The following is a 20,750-nucleotide window of genomic DNA, read 5'->3' as shown; positions in this document are numbered from 1 at the left end:
TGTTAACCCTCTAGACTTATTATTGTTAACTCAGCAATGACACTGTTTTCACACACACACAAAAAAAAAGGTGCAGCCCTTTTGTATTGATGCATTTGTGCCAAAGGAGGAACAATTAACTTATCACTAACAAATAACTCTAAATGAGGCAGGCCATCTTAGCTGAACTAATTTGTTCATTTATTTACTACAAGAAAGTCATTTTGATGATGTTTTGTTCCTCTCTGCATTTTTATTGTGTGCTGTTAGGCTCACTATATCGAACAATCAGGCGCAGGAAAAGACATTCTAGTCAAGTAGATTCATTACACATCATGATGGATCTCTTGGGCTTTTCTTCAGCTGTTCAGGTGTGATGGAGCCAACTGGATGCCATAAAGCTTGTTTATGGAACAATATGTATACTATTAATGTATCAGCATCATCATTAATTTAAAATAGCAGGAAGGACGACAGCCACATGCCCTCTATAGCAAATGATCTCAAGTACCATGGCAGCTCTGTGAATGTATTTGCAGCAAGTGGCCTTAATGAATTTTGATGAATGAACAAAATAATATATAAAATAACAGTTTTGCTTAGTTCTAGTCACACTTAATGAGACATTGAACTATGTCATAAAAGACAATATTGGTAATAGTAAGTTACAGAGAAAATAATATGTACTGTATAATAATTATTTTGATTTTTTTTTAATCCTGTGTAATAGTTAAAGTATCTAACTAATAAACACAATGCATGATGACTAATTACAAAACTTATTTACTGTATATTTAAACATCCAATAGCTATATTCTTCTATTTTAATATATTCAATCGACAGATAGATAGATAGATAGATAGATAGATAGATAGATAGATAGATAGATAGATAGATAGATAGATAGATAGATAGATAGATAGATAGATAGATAGATAGAGATAGATAGATAATTAAATCACTAAACAACAGTTTCAGACCTTTTTTTATTGAAAATGTACACCATTTAAAACCACAATTAAATCATTTCACAACTTTGTTAGGACAGGCGCTGAACGTAACCGATTAAAGACGATAGGATAAAGATGCAATCTCTCAACCAGAATGACCATCTACCTACAGCATGATTGATCAACACATTTCTACTTCAATACACAAAATAGAGCCTTATAAATCATGTATAAATATGGACGGATATCTGGATCTGCCATTACGTATTTTTAAACTGCCAAAATAACATCTAAATGAGTAGTATTTCCAGGACATGTTTTGTTTTTTGACTGAAATCTGTCGACACGTCTAACTGCCCATGAACATGTAATAGCTACCTATGAGGAAAGAGAGCCAAAAGAGAAAGAGTTTACACCATAGAAGCATATAAGGCATGCAAAGGCTGATTAGATAAGGCAAAGCAAGAAATGGGGGGAAAAAGAAATTTGGCTCTAAATGTGACATACACAGCATTTAGAAGGGCTTTTTTTAACCCTGAATTTTAAAAGGTATCAAGTTAGAGGACAATAAGAAATTAAGATTTAGTGTTGCATCACTGGAACTCAATTTAAAATCAGCCTGACTTAAATAAACTGTGCACTACAAGATTAAGATTTATTCCATTGTTTCATTATAAAGAATCTAATAAATGAAACGGGTAGCATGCTATTGTCTTTGGGTCTTTCTATCTCACAGTCAGAGTCACCGCACAACACATCATCTCAGGAGAAACCCAGATGTGGAAATGCTAAAGATTGGGGTGTAAAATGAAAGCTGAGTATGCAAAAGCAATATATAATGTAATTAAATGCATAAAAAATGATTTTTTTTTACAATAAATACTTCCATCATTCTCCATTTTACTACCAGAACTTTGGTTCCAGTATTTCACAAAGTCTATAAAAATATTAGTGTGGGACCATGTGCTGTGCCTAAATAGAAAAGAGCGAATACATTTATGGAAAATACATTGTGAAGCCCACATATGACTATGATCTAATAAGACAACCAAGTTTCCAAAAAAACAGAAGGAAAAAAAACAAAGAAAAAAACAAAAGGCTGACAGGGTGAAAGGCAGGAAGAGGAAATAGGTGCTTAGTTCTTGAGGAAGCTGCAATCCCCTCTTCAGACACGTGGCGGCGAGAGAATTAAAAGAAGCTAGAAGAAAGGGACAGAAACACATGTTAGAGAACGAGTCAAGCAGCCGTAAAGAGATCTGGCCAACCACGGGAGGAAAAAGATTACACAAAGGAATCTGAAATTCTCTTACAATATTTGACAGCCAAGATTGTTAAATATACTGAGTATATGTGCACATATTCCATCCACAGTACTGTGTGTAGACAGACTGCGATTTGAGGTAACACCTGTAAACCAGTTAAAAATCATCATGATCCTCATGGAAGGTGGTGGGCTGTTTAAGAAATCAAATACAAATGCACACTTATAATTAAAATCCACTAGAAGTTTCACATGCTTATATTAATAAATATTAGAAAACCAGAGCTAGAACGCTATACACGTGTATTCTTTAGCCTGAAAAACATTTAACTTTCCTGATGAGGTGAAACATAGTAAGCACACAGTAATGCATACACTTCAAGCAAAGTGAGCACAGCCTTAGGCAAGTGATTTAGTAGCACACAAAGCATTCTTTGCAAAAGTCGCTGTAACTAAAAGAAGGCCTTCAATACACAAGGAAGCCGTTCTATTTGGAAACCCTCAAGATCCGGCATCCACAATGTCTTGCTTTGACCTTAGAGCAGAAAATGACCAATAAAAACTCATGGTCAGGTCCATTAGCAAAGCTGTGCAGCGGTGAAGGTACTATTCAGTGCAGAGCCAGGGATTACTGCAAAGGAAAGTAAATATACATACACACAAAACCGTGAGCAGGCAATGTGTAGTCAGCTTCAACATACTTCAAGTCTGCTCACACCCATCCCACCTAGGATTAAAGAGGACACACCTGCCGAGTGCCATTCATCAAAATGCAGCAGATCAGCCTTGATTTTTTTTTAATGTATACAATTAATTTTTGAATATATCTAGTATTTATGTTAAGAATGAGAAGTAGTATAAGGAAATTTGATGCCTCACACTGAACGATTAGAATTCCAAAAAGATGTTTGTGGCAAACATTTTTTCAGTCATTTTACACTTAAGGACAATGCAACGCTGAATTGCCTGTTTAATATGTACACACATACGTATTTACTGACTGTAGCAAATCTGCTGGTGTGCACAATTTGCACAATTATGCAGTAGAAAGACATTATTTGGGTGGTAAAAAATTCTCATCGCAGCAGTGACACAGACAATGTCTTAGTGATTGGTGTACTAGAACATGGATCAGATTTAGAAGTGTTACTCCACATTGTCTGTTGCAACTGCATTATATACCTACCTTGTTCTGTTCATTTTAGTTAGAGACCACAGCTCAAAATAGAGCCTCAATCAGCTTCTGGCCACGGTTCCACTGTTGGTTGGCTTGCCACCCCCCCCAAAGATCCACTCGAGAGCCACACCCATTAACGAGTCTCACTGCAGTCCACTTAAATATCTGCTCAACAGTGCTGTCTTTCACTGAAGAATGCAACGTAGGCCTAATGAACTATACATAGCAGCAGATGAGCTGCAGTCAGTATCCACCTATAAAGTGACCTATAAGTTAAGTGTTTAATAAAAAATTTATAAAGATGAGTATAAGGAATAAAGTGACCACTGGCTATATATGCAGCATTGGTGGAACAGTTCTGTAAAACAAAAATGGATTTTTCTTTTTTGCTCTTGTGAAGCTGTTTGAGAAGAGCAAAGCATGTTGCCAAATAAGTAGTGATGAACTGATGATCCATTTTTGTCTCAATCCTGAGAAGGTTTTTGTGATGTTTACGAAGAGTGTCAAATGAATAATCAAACACTAATCTATATAATATAAAATTATTTATATGTGGTGTTATGAAGAACGCAGAATTCAGAACAAAATATCAATGTTTGGTCAAAATGGCCCTTTATTATTTGTTTTAGAAGACTATTTTGTACACTGACAATATTGATCTCTTGGCAATACTCTAAAACGTTTCTAAATACAAAATACTCTTTCTGAAATAATGCGTCACAAAATAGTAAAGAAGCAGGTATAAGCAGGTGCTGATATAAAAAGTTGCACAGCAAAAGTTCACCTTAATACACACCTCCTACAAGTGTGCTCATCTATATATATGTATATCAATATATATCTATAAACACATTGAGGTATGAGATGACTAGAAAACATTCTGATAACATGCATAAGGGTAAAATGAAACATACACCACATGCCAAACTCCGTACTACTGAAAGCCTAATGGTGTACATGACAGCAATGATTTAAGGAATCATTTGCACCTATTTTGAGTGTAAACGTAACGTAGTCATGCACACCTTCAGTATTAGCAGTGCAAAGAAGGTTATCTTGGTTGTAGCGCTGGAGCCCAACCAACAAAGTCATTACAGCTGTAACTGCTGAGGAACAGCAAACCATGCCCAGCTGATGTTAGTTTCATTTTAACCTGCTATTAACACAACAGTATTCACGTTCATTAACATTAATAGCAAACCAGGTCATGCATTACAGATCAACCAAAACAAGTCATTATAAAGAAGAGAAACAGCGACTCAAAATATAAAAGAAAAAATAAAGAATAATAAGGAAACAATGCATTTAAGTCAACAATTCCATTCACATTAATGATCCCTCTTCAGCATGGTTATGTATGAGGCTTGGGAGAGGAGGGATTAGAGGGGAGGGGGAGCAGAGCAGCATGGCTCAGTAGCACTGGGGAGGGAAGGGGAGGGGAGGGGGCGAACTCATTCACAGCTGGCTGGAAGAGCACTTTCTACAGGAACCCTGAACTGCAAATGAGAGAGAACGAGGATTATTTTCGCTATCTTTTACATAAACACTATGTTTACTTACACACAAGTCTTTACGGTTAATGCAATGCGTTAAAGATGCTGAAAGGGATTATGGGAAAAGTGTACGGTGAAACTTTCTTGAAAATAAAACCTAAAGGATCTATGCTTTTCTAAACAACCACCATGATGTTTCTGAACTTCTGTACAATAGATTACTCGTGTTCAGACGGGGAGAAGATTGAACGTATCGAAGAGCTTTCAGACCCAGATTCAATGCTGCCACAGTGTGTACTGGTTTTCAAATAAATTGATCATAAATAAGGACACTCTCACTCATGGATACATTATGTAAATAAATAAAAAAAAAGGGTGTATGGCAAAACAAAGTTTTACAGAAAATTTACATTTACATAATGGTGCTTTTTAGGGTCGAGTGTTGCCGTGTGAAAAACGGTTGCTTGTGTGGAATCATAGGACAAGCAGCAACAAAAAAAAAAAAACACGTAAGGGGCAGCATATCAAATAGGCTCAGTGATACACCAAAAGCCTGCTAATAGTGCCAGGATAACTACTGCCTCTGCCACAGTTCTGCCCAACAGATGCAATGAATGATTTGTTAAAAAAAAAAAAAAAAGCAAGTGTTTTAGTTTTTCAGGATCAAATATATTCACATATTCAATATGTGGTTACTAAAAACACTTGAGCTAATAATAATAATTTGGGATTCCACATCAAAGCATTATTATATATATTAGGTGGCTATTGCTGTAATCTCTGACTGCATACACTACAAAACCCATGGAAAAACTGGTTACAGTTTCAACATGGCTCAAAGAAGAAATCAAATGGCGACAGACGCACATATTCATTCACTTTTGAAGTCTCAAGAAACATTTTGGAGGACTATCAGGGTCATAATATTAAGGTTTTTGAAGAAAAATAATAGTAAAATATTCCCTTGCACTGCAAACACTTTTGCTTTCTGTTGTGTAATTCTTTTTGACATGTTTTTTGCATGTTGCTGGGAGATCAATCCGCATTTCCTACTGCCCTTCGAGGTGACTTTTGCAACAAGTTCAGAATCATACATGGTGTCTTAACAGCCATGAAGAATATAATGAAATTTGAAGTTTTAGTGTGATCCTTACTCAGAATTTCCTAAACATTCAGGAGCTGTGAAATGCTACAATCCTATTAACTAATATATATATATATATATATATATATATATATATATATATATATATATATATATATAAAAAACATAACCAGATTTGCAGGGTTTGTATGCAAAACAGGGCTTTTTGTTGCACCAGCCATATGTTAATCAGGCAACATGCACCCGTGTTTATCCGCATCCAGGTTCTTATTTAATCGCCAGGTAAAGTAACCACCCCTGCTAGAACGAATGCAAACTGAAAAAGTGCAAATGATGCACTTGCCTTCAAACTGTTATACTCCCTTAATGCATTCCGGAGCGCATTTCTCCAGGTCCACTGAAGTACAATGAATCTCTAATTCAATTTCGCTAAGCACAATATCTGCTGTAATGGATTCCTTTAGATATGGATAAAGCTGTGCATTAATGTTTGAAAGCCTTACCAGCTTAAGGCGTCTCATGCAGCATGCAGCAAGCAGATGAGGTATTAACTGGAAGAAAGCATGGATTTAACATGCAGGAATTTGACCACACAAGATGAAGAGAGCACAACAATATTCCAACATACATGCCATGCCCTGCTTGGTTACCGAAGTGAACTGGACACACATACATTGTGCACAATAATCAGTGTTTCCTCAGTAACAGGTGAGTGAATATGAAATGTACTGAAATGTAGAAGAATAGTGGGCAGGTTTTAAGGAAACCTGTGGATTCGCTCAAGAAGCAAAGAAAACCCAAAAAAACAAAATAGAAAAAAAAAGCCAGTGAGAAAAATGAGGAAGGAAAAAATGTAAACCTTCTCAGTGCAAGTGTCTTCCTCCTTTATAATGGTCTGGAGAAGTGGCCAAATCAGCTTGAATACACAACCATGAGTGGTTATCAACATGTTATGAGCAGTGGTCACTTTGACGTTATGTTTCTATCATTCTTGTTGGGGAAATGACTTAACGCATACATCCAGTCAGCGTTAATGCAGAAACAAGAATACCGGATATCACGTGAACACTGATTAAAAGGAAAAACTTCACCCTGAAGGACATTATATACGTTCGTGTAAAATATCTATGATGCACTTAATGCTTAGGTTGCAATTTGTCTGCCCTCCGTTTTGTGTATTCTCTATTTGTTTTTGTGGCATGCCAATTCCAGAGGACATTGTCAGTGCAGTCACTATATTTTTTGAGTTGTAATTGAGTTGAGTTGTATGACATGACAATGCTGAATTACAGAAGAAACTTGGCTGGTAGAAGTGAGAAAGCTGTTTAGTCTGAAACGTTGCTGCACATGACATTCTGAGCTGAGAAAAAGCCTGAGCTGATTCCCACTGGGGCCACGATGAGAAGATGGTCAAACTGCATTGTGGGTAACGCAGGAAACCATTCAAGGAAATAAACTAGCTCATTAGTGAACGTTTGCAATATTGTCGAGTCAGTCAGGGTGGAGTTTCTTACAAGCTTTAACATACGTTATCCTATAAACAGTGCAGCTGTGCAGTAAATAATATAATTATTTAAATGACTAATTTTCATATTCAAATAGCAGTCATTCTAAATTGTACTAATAATAAATAGTGTATAAGGGAAGCACAATTCTTTTTGCTTGTATATACAATCAATATTTGTGTGTATTTATTTATGTTGGGAAATAACTGATATTGTAGTTCAGTTCAGATTTATTATAGTTATTAAAGTTTAGAATTAAATGTATCCTTTACTAAAAAAAAAAAAAAAATGTACCAGCACATAATTTAACAAAAGGGCATTCGAGCCAATAAGAAGCACAACTTAAACATAAACTGATATAGTTGCTCCGCTTGCCAATTTAATGATTTCGTGATTTCATTTCATTATACTACAAGAGTTAACCAGATCATTAAAGCAAACCTCAAGGCTGTAAGCTTTTCAATATCGGCATGTTGAAGTTCAAAGTGAAAAAAATGCTCGGTTAAAGACGGAGAGCGATACTTACTTTTTCCTCTCTTTGTCCCTCTTGAGTGTAGTGGAGCTGCCTGCTTGCTGGGCCTGGGACTGCAGGAGTTCAGCTGCCGTTTTCTTTTGCTTGAAGATGTTCAGCTCGTCATCAAGAGCCTTCTTTTTATCTTCTAGTTTTTTCTTCTCATCCTGGTGCAGTTTCTTCAGACGGTCGAACTTTTCATGCAGCTAAATATGAGGAAACCTGGTCAATTGTCTAACGTAGCAAGGGGAAGGACTTATTACACTGATTTTGGTTTTACCAAAAAGATTTTAAGGCCTACATATCAGATGTGCAGAAGTACAGAGGATGATATAATAGTTTTCTAAATATTCAGACTAGCATTCTTCTACATTTTTTGCTTTTGGTATTTCCCGTCTCACCAGTCATCCACACCATCTGCAATTACTTTTCAAATCGAATACCCCAGGTCTAGGTATATTATGTACAAGAGACTTAAAAGGTAACCAAACCTCTTTCTCTGCCTCCTTCAGCTCAGACTCTTTCTCCTTCACTCTCTGAACAAACATCTGCCTCATCTCTTCTTCCTTCTTCTGCAGCTCACCCATGAACTCATTTCTCTTGGCCTCATAAGTCTCCTGAAGGCTGTGAGGGAAATTAATCTAGTTGTGATTTACAGCAATTCTTCATTCATTCTTTCCATTTTAAATGAAAATAATCAAAGTAAGAATTTAAAAATAAATAAATAAATAAATAAAGCTTCGGTGTAACTTCGTCTCCTCACCTGAAAGGTTTGCTATCAGGATCGGTGTCTTTGAAACCCATTTCCTCCAGTTTGCAGCGGCGGTAGAGCTCATAGTGACGTGTGTGGGTCTGCTCCCTCAGATCCTCCATGTTCACTCGGATCAGCATCTCTCTCAGTTTCACAAAGTCACAGTGGTTTTCATTTTCCACTGAAAACAAAAATATTTTTTGAACAGCAGGGAAACTCAGTTTGTAGACCTGAACATTCAAACTTAACACAGGCCACAACTCAGGCATTTCATTCAGCGCACATGAACTTGTAAAAATATTAAGAAACAGTTACACAACAGCCATCATCTAACTGTATGCACATTTGTGTTTCGGTTGGTCCTCGTCTTTCATAGAAATAGACTATTCTAGTTTCAGAAACTGCACTACTGGTCTTAATTGATAAAAATTTATAAAAGAAAATAATGAATTTTTTTAGCTTTAGTTTTTAGTCCTTCAAGGTGACAACAATACTGATGTCTACACTAAAAGCAGATGGTGCTCCAGAAGCCATGCAGAAAGCATCAACAGTGAGAAGTTAATATACGCATGCGTTTCATTTATACATAATGCTGTATTTAAGAAATATGCATTCTCCTTAAAATCCCTATGAAAGATTCTCCTGTTGTTTTTTTAAACAGTAATTTTCAATTGCAATATGGTACACATGCAGACCGTTTTCGTTTTTTATTTATTTATTTATTTTTTAAATCTAACTAGTCGTAGAAACACCTTTGGTAAACTTTATACACTGCCTTTATTCACATTCACAATGCTTATGACTCACTCAATAATACAAGGGTAATAGGGAGATAAATATCATTCCATAAACTCCATCACAGCAGATTAGTTGAGCTCACAGTTCAGAGAGGCAGATACTCATACAATTCGATTCACCTTAAATAGTGGTTTATATGTAGTATAGGCCCAGATGTCAATGCATTGTCATGAATCAGACATTAAAACACACACAATCAAGAATTAGCATGCATTTTCTTTGTTAGGACAATCGAAATTTAACACTAGCCCACTTGCAAATGTATGATGTATTGACCAAGACAAAGAGAGAGACGGAGAGAGACAAAGAGAAAGAAGAACAGGAGGCATAATGCCAGAAACAGCTTGCTGGTTTTGTAGTTTATTGTGCCATAGTGAGAGTCAACAAATGTTATTTTCCATCTGAGTTTGTGGCTGTTCTCTGCCTCCTTATATGGAAACCGGCCGAAAAATGAACCAGTAAAACTGTGGTTAATGTGGTGCAGTTATGCGAGTAAGAGTCTGCACCAACAGCCCTGATTCTCAGAGCGAGTTTCCTCTGTAAGACAAGACTGAAGCTTACCCTGAACAGTTCCCCAAGGGTACTGCCGTGCTTTCACCATCTTGTTCCCGATCTTCACTTCCTCAGTACTTCCCACTACTGCAAATGGCAAATGGCCCTAAACAGCCCAAAAAGGACATGCAAACCAGAAATCAGTGCTCTTTGTACAACCACAATTTTTACATACTTTCTTCTCATTTGTACAGCATTATTATATATATATATATAAAATACGTTACTTAACACAAAGGAAGTTTCAAAGAAGAAACAAATGGATATTCCTGATATTCATTAACTATTATTAACCGCACCGACATCATCTGGGGCAGGAAGGTTACAGTGTTCTCACTCTTACGTGAATAAAATATTTTGGACTGAACGATGTTGAACGAGAGCAGTCTCTAAAGCAAACAAATGGTCATCACCTCATTATGACAATATTTACTCACTGGAAAACCAATTACAGCAGTACAGTATGCAATGAGATCACAGACTCTAAATGACAAGTGTCTGCTGTACTGCACTCAATATATATATTTATTTACTGTCGCACACTGACGTCTTTGTTCTGTCTATGGGTGTGTGTGTGTGTGTGTGTGTCCTTCCCACACTTCCTGTAGTGACAGCATGCTGATTATACATTCCTGTCCTTCTGTACCATTTCCTGACAGACAGACAAAGCTGGCAAGCTGTATACCAGATGGGATGTTTCCCTCGTCATATAAAACAAAATATGCTGCCATTCCAAAACCATGGCCATTACCACACAATTGATTCCTACTTTGTAGAAATATCAGCCTCCACTCATCTGGAAAGAGTTTACATTACATTTTGAAGCATGAATGTATGGAGTTTTGCCCATTCAGCCCCAAGAGCATTAGTGAGGATAGGCAGTAATGTCAAGTGAGGAGGCAGTTTACGTTTCACCTCATCTGTAGGTGTTCGGTAGGTTTAAGAGAAAAAAAAAAAAAAGGTTCTTTCACATCAACAATGGCAAACCTTTATAAATCCTATAAATCTCTTTTTGTGCACAGAAATATTGCCATGAAGAAAAAAAAAACATTTGTTTGAGTAAAGAATGCTAGGAACGTGTGTTTACAACTTTGAGTGACTACACCTTTAGTCGTATGGTGTATTACAAGATAATATTGTCAATAAATAGTTATTGTGTATGGCATTAATTATTTATTTTCTGTTTGTCATTCCAGATCTAGACATCACCAGATAATTCCACAGCACTCCACTCTGTCCCTTGGCTCAGTTTGTTTAGTTTAGCAGCACAGAACTACAGCCGACAGCAATGCAAATTAAACAGAATGTTTGGTTCTCTTCCTGTATTCTGGTCTTTAAGGATTTAATGACTTTTTCTCTACAGTTGAACTACTCTTGACTTGAAGAGTTGAACTATAAAAAGATCAGCTTTGCTCCGTCAGTCTCAAAGTGTTCTTTTGGTCCACATCAGAGCACGACTGCTGTATTCTCAATGCTTGTGTGACTTACATTCATGGTGGAGTTGATCTCTGCCACAGTCTCATCATCAGTGGGGAACTGGTAAATCTGCACTCCGTTGCTCACAAGCTCGCTGGTAATCTTAATCTTGAACTTGGCCAGTTCACTCTTCGACACGGCATCAGATTTAGCAATGATGGGGACGATATTAACCTGTATAATTCAAGAGAAACAAAACATTAATCAGGAGATAAACCTACAATTATTTCCTCTTTTGGTAAACAGCATGGCCAACAGAAACAGACTAATTCCCAATTGTGTGTGAAATATTAGCACCTAAGCCTTTACAGTGATGTAGCGAATTTTCAAGTCAAGCGAAATACAGTGTGCAATGTTTATAAAATATCCAACGCTTATGAAAAAGCTCAGGCGAGGTTGACCCAACACGCAGTTTAAAATTACATTTTTATGACCGTCCCAGAATCATCTCAGGAAGCTATTTTAATCTTCCCAAAGGAAGGTTAAATGTCCCACATACAAAACTCAGCCTTTTCATGTCTAATAATGTAATGAAATGAATAATGGATTAACATCTTTAAATGTTTGGCAGCATGAGGCTGGAGAATGTCTCAAAGCAGCAGGTCAAAATAATTACAGCTGGTTAACTTATAAATAAATATATACATTCATTCATTCATTCATTTTCTCCCGCTTATCCGTAATTCGGGTCGCGGGGGCAGCAGTCTAAGCAGGCCCCCGTCTTCGACTGCTGCCCAATCCTCAAAGCACCGTCCCTTACGGTCCCTCCTGCAGGTGGTGAGCCCACGGGAAGGCGGCCCCACGTCACTCCGACGTCACGGACCCTGATATTTCCCTCGTAAGTGACCCTCGGAGCATAGAGGGTTAAGGGCCTTGCTCAAGGGCCCAAGAGTGGCAGCCTAAATATATACAGTATATTGCATATTGTTGAGGTGACTGATAGTATTTGAGCTGCACAGCAATAACATTTCCTTTTAACTATCTAGAATGATGTATAGCAGAATTTAAAGGGTTTATCTAAACGTTCAACGCTTACACTTCGTTCACACACTGAGCCAACGGAGTTGAGCATACACACCACAGTAATCACATTAGGTGCACACGCGTGTATGTATGTATGTATGTATGTATGTTTGCAACCAATGATTCTGTTAACACAATTAAACGAGTCTGGTGGACAATGTTCCCATCCCTCTTTTCCATGTAACATAATGCAAAAGCATGTTTATCTTTCTTTTCTTCTTGCAGTGTTTGTTGCTTTTATTATTCATAACATGTGTGCACGTGCGCCAGTTTGCGAGTGGAGGATGGAGCCTGACGACCCTGATGAAAGGCGATAAAAAAATAAAAAAATAAATAAATAAAAATATAGAAAACAGTAAAAATCCTGAATCTTGTTGACTGCTGGTGAGAGCAGGAGATGCGTACATCCAGGCAGCAGCTCAAAGTAACATACAACAAATTAAAATGCTGTGCAAAAAATAAAAAGATCTTTTAAATTTTTTCATATTGTTATAATCATCGTAAGATTGAAAAATGTAAGTCAAAGCATCAAAACTCAGGAACTACTTTTATATATGAATAAATACATATACACACTTTATATTTATTCATTTATATTCTTAAATAAAAATGGTCAAACAAATGCGTGCTGCATTAATTGTGGTAATAAAATTAGTGCTGTTAAAATTTAATTGTCTTTAACGTGTTTTATAACTAATATTTCGTTGGACCGCCTTTAGCTTCGATTACGGCACGCATTCGTGACATCGTTTCCATAAGCTTCTGCAATGTCACAACATTTATTCCTGTCCAGAGTTGCAGTAAGTTTTCATCAAGATCTTGTATTGATGATGGGAGAGTCAGACTGCTGTGCAAAGTCTTGAACAAAGTCCAAAGATTCTCAATGGGGTTAAGGTCTGGACTCTGTGGTGGACAATCCATGTGTGAAAATAACGCCTAATGCTCCCTGAACCACTCTTCACAAATTGAGCCCAAAGAATCCCGGCATAGTCATCTTGGAATATGCCCATACCATCAGAGAAGACAAAATATTCAGGTAGTCAGCAGTCTTCATTTTTTGTGCACATAACGTTGTTGAACCTCGACCCGACCAATTGCAGCAACCCCAGATCATAGCACCACCCCCACAGGCTTGTACAGTAGGCACTAGGCATGATGGGTGCATCAGTTCATCCACTTCTTTTCTTACCCTGATGCGCCAATCACACTGGAACAGGGTATATCTGGACTCATCATACCACATGACCGTTTTCCATTGCTCCAGATTCCAATCTTTATGCTCCCTAGCAAATTGATGCCTTTTTTTCTGATTAGCCTCACTGATAAGTGGTTTTCTTAAGGCTACATGGCGGTTTAGTTCCAATCCTTTAAATTCCCTTTGCATTGTGTGTGTGGAAATTCTCTTACTTTCACTATTAAACATACTTGTTAGTTCTACTGTTGTTTTTTTTACGATTTGATAAGTAAAATGTGTCAAACAACTAAAATTAATGAAACAGTTTAATAACACAACCTTAAAATCCCATCAGCAAGTCTATAACACTGACCTTACTGTCCAGTTTCTTCATGGTCACAAGGTCCAGAGATTTTAAGGAGTGTCCAGTGGGTGCGATGAAGTACAGACAGGCATGGATGCGTGAGTCGTGATAAGTGTGCAGGGTGCGCTTGATCTTCAGCTCTTCTTGAAGGTAGGCCTCAAACTGAGCATCGATGAACTCCACAATCGATTTGTAGCTGGAAGAAATGCCAAGTAGTAAAATTTAATCTAACATGAAATAATATAATCTAAAAATAAATTGTGACTGTGAAAAATTGGGTGTTAACACCAACAAGATGGTGTGTGTGTTATAGTATAATTAGCATAATTTGCTAACTTTTATACTCTATTAAACTAGAGTCCATATGTTTCTACATAATCAATGCCAAATATTCTCATTACTGAATACACTTCATTCACACCTTTCCTCTTTGTTGATCTGGTCTCCGAAGCCAACCGTGTTAACGATGGTGAGCTTAAGACGAACGTTGCTCTCCTGCAGCTCGTACGTGTGGGACTTGAGCTGCACTCCAGGCTGGTTGTGCTGAGTCGGCTCGCTCTCAAACTTGGTGTTGAACAGTGTGTCCATGAGTGTGGACTTTCCCAAACCTGTCTCCCCTAAAATCACAAAATAACTGCATTAGATCAGTGGCAAATTAAGCCCTTGAATATGTGGATCAGTGTACAAGTGGCCAGCAGTAATATACATACAACCTTCCTTAGTTACTTAGTCCACAGTCTCTGGCTACTAAAGTGATTCAAATTCAAACAGTCCCTCACATATTTCCTTTTCTGAAGATATTATTTACTTATTTATAGTAAATTTTCCATGATTTCTTTCATGACATGCTAGCTTTCAAAACAAACACGTTCATGTCAACATTTTCCACATCCATCGCTGCTCATGGCACTCGTTCCTGCCCTCCAAAAAAGCAATAAAAATGAAACCACCAGAATGTTAATTATACAGGGGGCTCAAACTGGCCACTACCTTATATTTATTTCGTATTCAACTTGCAAGGTTCTTTCCAATGGATCACACTCCTGCCTGCCTACAGGAAGTGTGTTCACACACTTGTTGATGCTGAAAATACATTAAACCACAGCCTAAACACAGTGATGGGATTCACTTTACCAACCAAGCAATTAGCCCCATTCTTACTAATCCATTAAGAAGGATTTGATTGTAACAAGTCATAATTTCCCATTCTCTACATAATTTATACATATTTCTGGGTCATAAAGTATTTGATGTATGATGTGACTTGCTTTCTTTTGGAAAAAATTTCACAAATACTTTAATAACAGTTATAGAGTGGAATAAATCTCACACAGTGAACTTTCTAAAATTACATGTTACTTATCGGAAAAATTACAGATTCAGTGTCTGCCATTAATAATTAAAGTGATAGTACCAGACTTTAATTGAAGCTATTATATTCCCAACTTTTCCACTTTTGCCTAGCACATATTGATAATCTGATCTGCTGCTTCAACATCACTATTAACATACTGCCAATGAAGGCTCTGTGGTTGAAGTAGTAAAAATTTTCAAGCCTGTGGTTAATAAAAAAAAAAATGCCATATATAAAATCCATTACTGCAAGCTTCATGAAGATCAGATAAAATCCCACAGCTGGAGGAAAACTCAGTACAGTTACTTCATGCAATTTTAGGGGTGTAAAGGTATTCGTATTCGTAACGACCTGTTACGGTACAGGGCTTTCGATTCGGTGAACATTTGTACCGAATGCAGTGCTTTTTACCTGCAGAACATAGTTACAGTTAAAATTCTGACAATTCTGTGTATCGAGTGAATGAACGAGGGATGGAAGGAATGAAGACATTGGTTGAGGTATGCTGAAATAAGCAGAACAGATAAGTAGAACATATGTTTATATAATAAAATATTAAATGTAAAACACACACACACACACACACACACACACACACACACACACACACACACACACACACTTGTATACACTATCTGTATTACCTAAATGGGGTGCAACAAATATTAACTAATTTAATTGTTCCATTTATTTAATTAAATGTAATTTGTGCCAATTTAATCAATTACAGAATTTAATTAATATAATAAAGTGTATTGCATCAATTGATTTATTCCATTTTACTATTATATATTTTATTCTTATAAAATATTATAAATTAATATTTTATATATCATTTAACTGAGCAGGCATTTTAGTAAAATAGTATAAAATGTTACTGTTAATGTTCAAGTATGTCAATAAGCTATATTTCTACCCCCCTAACTGTACCGAATTTGAACTATACCAAACATTAAATATTGTGTACCATGACACCCTTATGTAATGTATGTTTTACTTTTCATGTTTTAAAATCAAAGTGAATGAAATGTATGTTTAGGTGTAGACAACGGTCACAAAAAAGACAGATCATCCATAACATTGTGTTGGTCCCCCTTTTGCTGCCAAAACATTCATGAACCGTCCAGCATTAACTTCCTCAGCAGTTTGATTTACAGAAGCTCATCTGTTGGATCGGACCACACGACCAGCTGTGGATCAATGGGTCTTGGTCGCCCATGAGCCTGTAGCAGGTTTATCACTGTTCCTTCTTTGGAGCACTTTTGATAGATACTGACCACTGCAGACCAGGAACATCCCACAAGTGCTGCGGTTTTGGAGATGCTCTGACCCAGTCGTCTAGACACCACAATTTGGCACTTTTTAAACTCGCGCAAATTCTTACACGTGCCAATTTTTCCTGCTTCTAACACATCAACTTTGAGGACAAAATTTTTACTTGCTGTCTAATATCTCCCACCCATTTACAAGTGCCACGATGAAGAGATTGAAGAGAGTGTCATTCTCTTCACCAGTCATAATGTTATAATGTCATAATATTATGCCTGGTCGGTGTAGATCACCAGCATATGCCTTATTAGCACCTAATTATTACACTGATACAGACTATGTTTAGTGCAGTTTTAAATATTTTACACTGTAAAAAACACCAGTTTAAAAAATCTTTAAAATATACTATTTTACACAGTTCGAATGTTCATACACCCTGGTCAGAAAATAAATCATAAAAAATAATATTTTTACATTTTAAAAAAGGGTAAAGGGAGAATAATTAAGTAGATTTGCAAAATGTTGTAGAAGAGGGCTCCAAAACAGATCATATGCTAACTTGATAATGCTCTGAGCTGACAGAAGCATGCAAAATAAATGCACTGTGACCAGTGCTGTTCTGTTTAGATTGATAATGGACTTTATATACATTTGATTTTTAACTTGGACCCTTTCACTCAGACCAATGCCTCAACCACTGAGCATCACTGCCCATATCATTCAACCACATCACATCATGTCACATTTATATGCATCAGCATAATGTCAATATATTATTTTGTTCATTGCATACAAGTTTGGTCTTTCTTGCATCGCTCATAAGCACAATTTCAATTATCAGCTGTCAGCAAGAAGTCAGTATCCAGTGTGAAACAGCAGAACTTCAGTTGCCAGATGTAATAAGCTATTATGAGTAATATTCAAATTAAAACAAAGCTAGCAGGAAACAATTAGAACCGTTTTAAACAGGCCAGCTGATGGCTGAAAACAGGAAGAATTTTGACACACTTACCAACACAGAGGATGTTGAAGCAGAAGCCATGGTTAACAGACTTGTTGACCAGCTGGTCAGGCATGCTGTCAAAGCCAACATGGCCAGAGAGCGGCACTGCACGCGCTCCTTCTCCCTAAAAAAACAAACCAGGTCAATATTTATTACAAATCTTTTGACTCTGAAGTTTATAAGCATTCAAATGAAACCAAAGGCTGTGATCAGTTCCCAAATCATTTTAATATAAAAAAAATATTAAAGGAAAACTCATTCATTTAATAAAACTTCATAGGCTGTGTGCATCTCATGTCCACGAGTACATAGTGTTTAACAGCAGAAAAGATATACAACTGGGAGAAAAAATAAAACTCTTACGTGGCTAGGTTATTCTCATTTTGATAAACCAGGTAGGGAACTGTTCACTTCCTGTCTAACAGCAACGGTTTAAAACCACATCTAAAAGATCAGGCCTTGTGCATAGCAGAGTTAATACTGTCGCCAAACTAGAAATGATGCGACCTGTGAAAAAAAGGTATTAGTATACACACTAACTCTAATGAATTGGGCCATGGGTTCATCTGCCCAACAATTATGCATTTATACAGGTTTGCTTTAGGCTTGGGCCTTATTTATTTATTTATTTTTGCATTTTCGCAGTCATTATTTTTGCAGATCTGCACCTGGCCTGTGTAAACTCAGACAGGAAATGCTGTACTTGTGCTCACCACACAGACATGATGTCTGACAAAACGACAACGATGACTGGTTTACAAGCTGAGGAACCTGAATTTATCATCACACCAAACAAATAAGGCCAAATGAAGCTGAAAGCACACAATTTCAAATTAGGGTAAGACTTAAAATGTGGACGCCATGTCAAATTGAATAGAAGAAGATTGGGAAGTTTGGGTGAATCTTTACTTGAGATGGTTCATTAAAGCTGGCATTAGACTGATTATACAAACATTAGACAAACTATAGATTGGATAGTCACTTCGCAGCTCGTCCAAACATATTCATGATATAACCTGATCTATTTCCCAACGTAAATCCTGGTGTAACACTGAATAATGTAATCCAGTTTCTGTATAAGTAGGAGAACAGAACAAGCGTTTCTGTTGCCTGAAGTCACACAGAGACTGAAAGCTTACTGCAAGTCATGTATTAAACATTTCTCACAAAATATTATTTCTCGTTGATTTAATTATCCGCTCGGTAGCAGACAACGCCCACTGAACCAGCAGAACCGGATGAGAATGAAAGAAATAAAATAACGGTACCAGGGGCGCAGTACATGGCCGGATCTTCTTCCTTTACAACTAGCTGGCGGACGCCATTATAGAATCGATGATATGCTGTGTATGTGAGAATCCATCAATTTTTAGAGATTTAGTCTGCAATATGTTCAATTCGAGTCGGAGAACAGCTCAAAAACGTCGACACACAAAAGCCATCAACATGTGAGAGCGAGAAAGAGCCGAACCACACAAAAACACACCCTGGATCATGAAATAAAAAAATACACTCAACCCCTAATTCAACAAAGTCGAATTATCTAACAGTTAGAGGCCTCCGGTACATTTTCATCCGCTGTGTGTTTCCTCTGTAACGCGCTAACCTGCGCTACGACTGACCGCTTATTGTGCAGCAGCACCACTACACACTGAGGAGAACCCAATGATGTAGCGGTTCCCCCTCAACTCCCAAAAACGCAAAAGAAACATTTCGAGCCATTGTTGCAAAATTTGTGACATGTTGAAACAAAACGCATCATTCTGAAGTTTAGAGCGCACTCACCGCTTGTCGGGCGATCTCAGTGGCCGCCATGCTCCGTCTTTGGATAAAAGAGCCTGCACAGGAAACGGTACAGAGCGCGTGCTCGCGTTCTCACACACTCACGTACACGCGCGGGCGCGCACGCACACGCGCAAGCACGTACGCGCCAAGCAAAACCTGTCAGCCAATTTCCATACGAGGGAACACGATTATATAAAACGGAATACAAATACGTGTGGGCACAAATTCTTACATATTGAATCACACACATACACGAATTTGACTCGATTTTATTGCTTAATAATAGAATTGAGCCATAAAATAACGTTGTTTTTTTTTTTTGTTTTTTTACAAAAAGCTTTTCCTGTTTAATGTGACCCCCCCCCCTTTTTACAATGGTTCATTCTCTATATAAGAAATGAAGAATATATATGAACTTTAATATGACCAATACCAATTACTTTACTTCGATCCAATACCAAGTACTTTGAAGACAAGTATCGTCGATATCGACACCGATACTTCTATGAAATATGTGTAAAATGTTTTAATAAAAATCTTACTGTTTAAAACAAAGTGCCCAGATGAAAATTTATACTAATATGCAGTGTAATATTCCACATGAAATACTATATGTGCTATAATTATATATGAAACAATCTGTATAGTATAATGTATAGCTATAAATAAATATGACTCGAATTTTTTTATTTAAATTTGAGAATCTATCCTTTTGATACAATGCCAGTATAGAAAATATCGATACTTTAGGATCGATCTGCCCCTGCCTAGTGACCAAGCAGATTTAGACATTCAGTGATTTGAATATAGTAGTTTTTTTATCCTATACCAGACCATTTTATGTAGTCAAAAATTCTCTTAAATAATGCTAATATTTATTTCTTCTTCTTCTTCTTCTTCTTCTTCTTCTTCTTCTTCTTCTTCTTCTTTCGGCTGCTCCCATTAGGGGTTGCCACAGCGGATCATCCATCTCCATACCACCCCGTCCTCTACATCTGCCTCTTTCACACCAACTACCTGCATGTCTTCCCTCACCACATCCATGAACCTCCTCCTTGGCCTTCCTCTTTTCCTCCTACCTGGTGGCTCCATCCTCAGCATTCTTCTACTAATATAATTCATGTCCCTCCTCTGCACATGTCCAAACCATCTCAATCTCGCCTCCCTCACCTTGTCCCCAAAACATCCTACATGTGCTGTCCCTCTAATAAACTCATTT

The 20,750-nt window shown here is 37.1% G+C and overlaps 1 protein-coding gene across 9 annotated transcripts; it reads right to left on the bottom strand.

Annotated features, from left to right (window-relative positions):
- Positions 1-952: 952 nt before the first annotated feature.
- septin6 (septin 6) lies at positions 953-19,688 on the bottom strand. 9 transcript variants are annotated; one of them, XR_014536551.1, is made up of 12 exons: positions 19,532-19,688; positions 17,756-17,870; positions 14,542-14,737; positions 14,130-14,316; positions 11,572-11,733; positions 10,093-10,189; positions 8,746-8,914; positions 8,474-8,606; positions 7,998-8,188; positions 6,826-6,882; positions 6,470-6,517; positions 953-2,128 (listed from the first exon to the last, which is right to left on the bottom strand). XR_014536551.1 is itself a non-coding variant. In XM_083559912.1 (11 exons), the coding sequence occupies exons 1-10, from the start codon at positions 19,559-19,561 to the stop codon at positions 6,514-6,516; spliced, it is 1,284 nt and encodes a 427-aa protein (XP_083416038.1). In that variant the 5' UTR covers positions 19,562-19,688; the 3' UTR covers positions 953-2,128; positions 6,470-6,513. The 9 variants fall into 9 exon arrangements, 6 of the variants coding, with proteins under 6 accessions (XP_083416038.1, XP_083416034.1, XP_083416036.1 ...); XR_014536552.1 differs by lacking the exon at positions 953-2,128 and adding an exon at positions 3,964-4,864; XM_083559912.1 differs by lacking the exon at positions 6,826-6,882.
- Positions 19,689-20,750: the final 1,062 nt, after the last annotated feature.

The sequence above is a fragment of the Silurus aristotelis genome (assembly GCF_946808225.1).
Source record: "Silurus aristotelis genome assembly, chromosome: 14".
NCBI classification, from domain to species: domain Eukaryota; kingdom Metazoa; phylum Chordata; class Actinopteri; order Siluriformes; family Siluridae; genus Silurus; species Silurus aristotelis.
The sequence above is the reverse complement of the archived record's forward strand: the minus strand, read 5'-3'. Positions and strand labels throughout refer to the sequence as shown.

What these genes read in the sequence shown, in the direction of transcription:
- septin6 (XM_083559908.1), bottom strand. Translation starts at nt 19,561, where the DNA reads ATGGCGGCCACTGAGATCGCCCGACAAGCG. An exon ending in CTTCAACATCCTCTGTGTTG is followed by an intron (nt 14,738 to 17,755) that starts GTAAGTGTGTCA and finishes TTGTGATTTTAG; the next exon opens with GGGAGACAGGTTTGGGAAAG. An exon ending in TGAAGAAACTGGACAGTAAG is followed by an intron (nt 11,734 to 14,129) that starts GTCAGTGTTATA and finishes TGAATTATACAG; the next exon opens with GTTAATATCGTCCCCATCAT.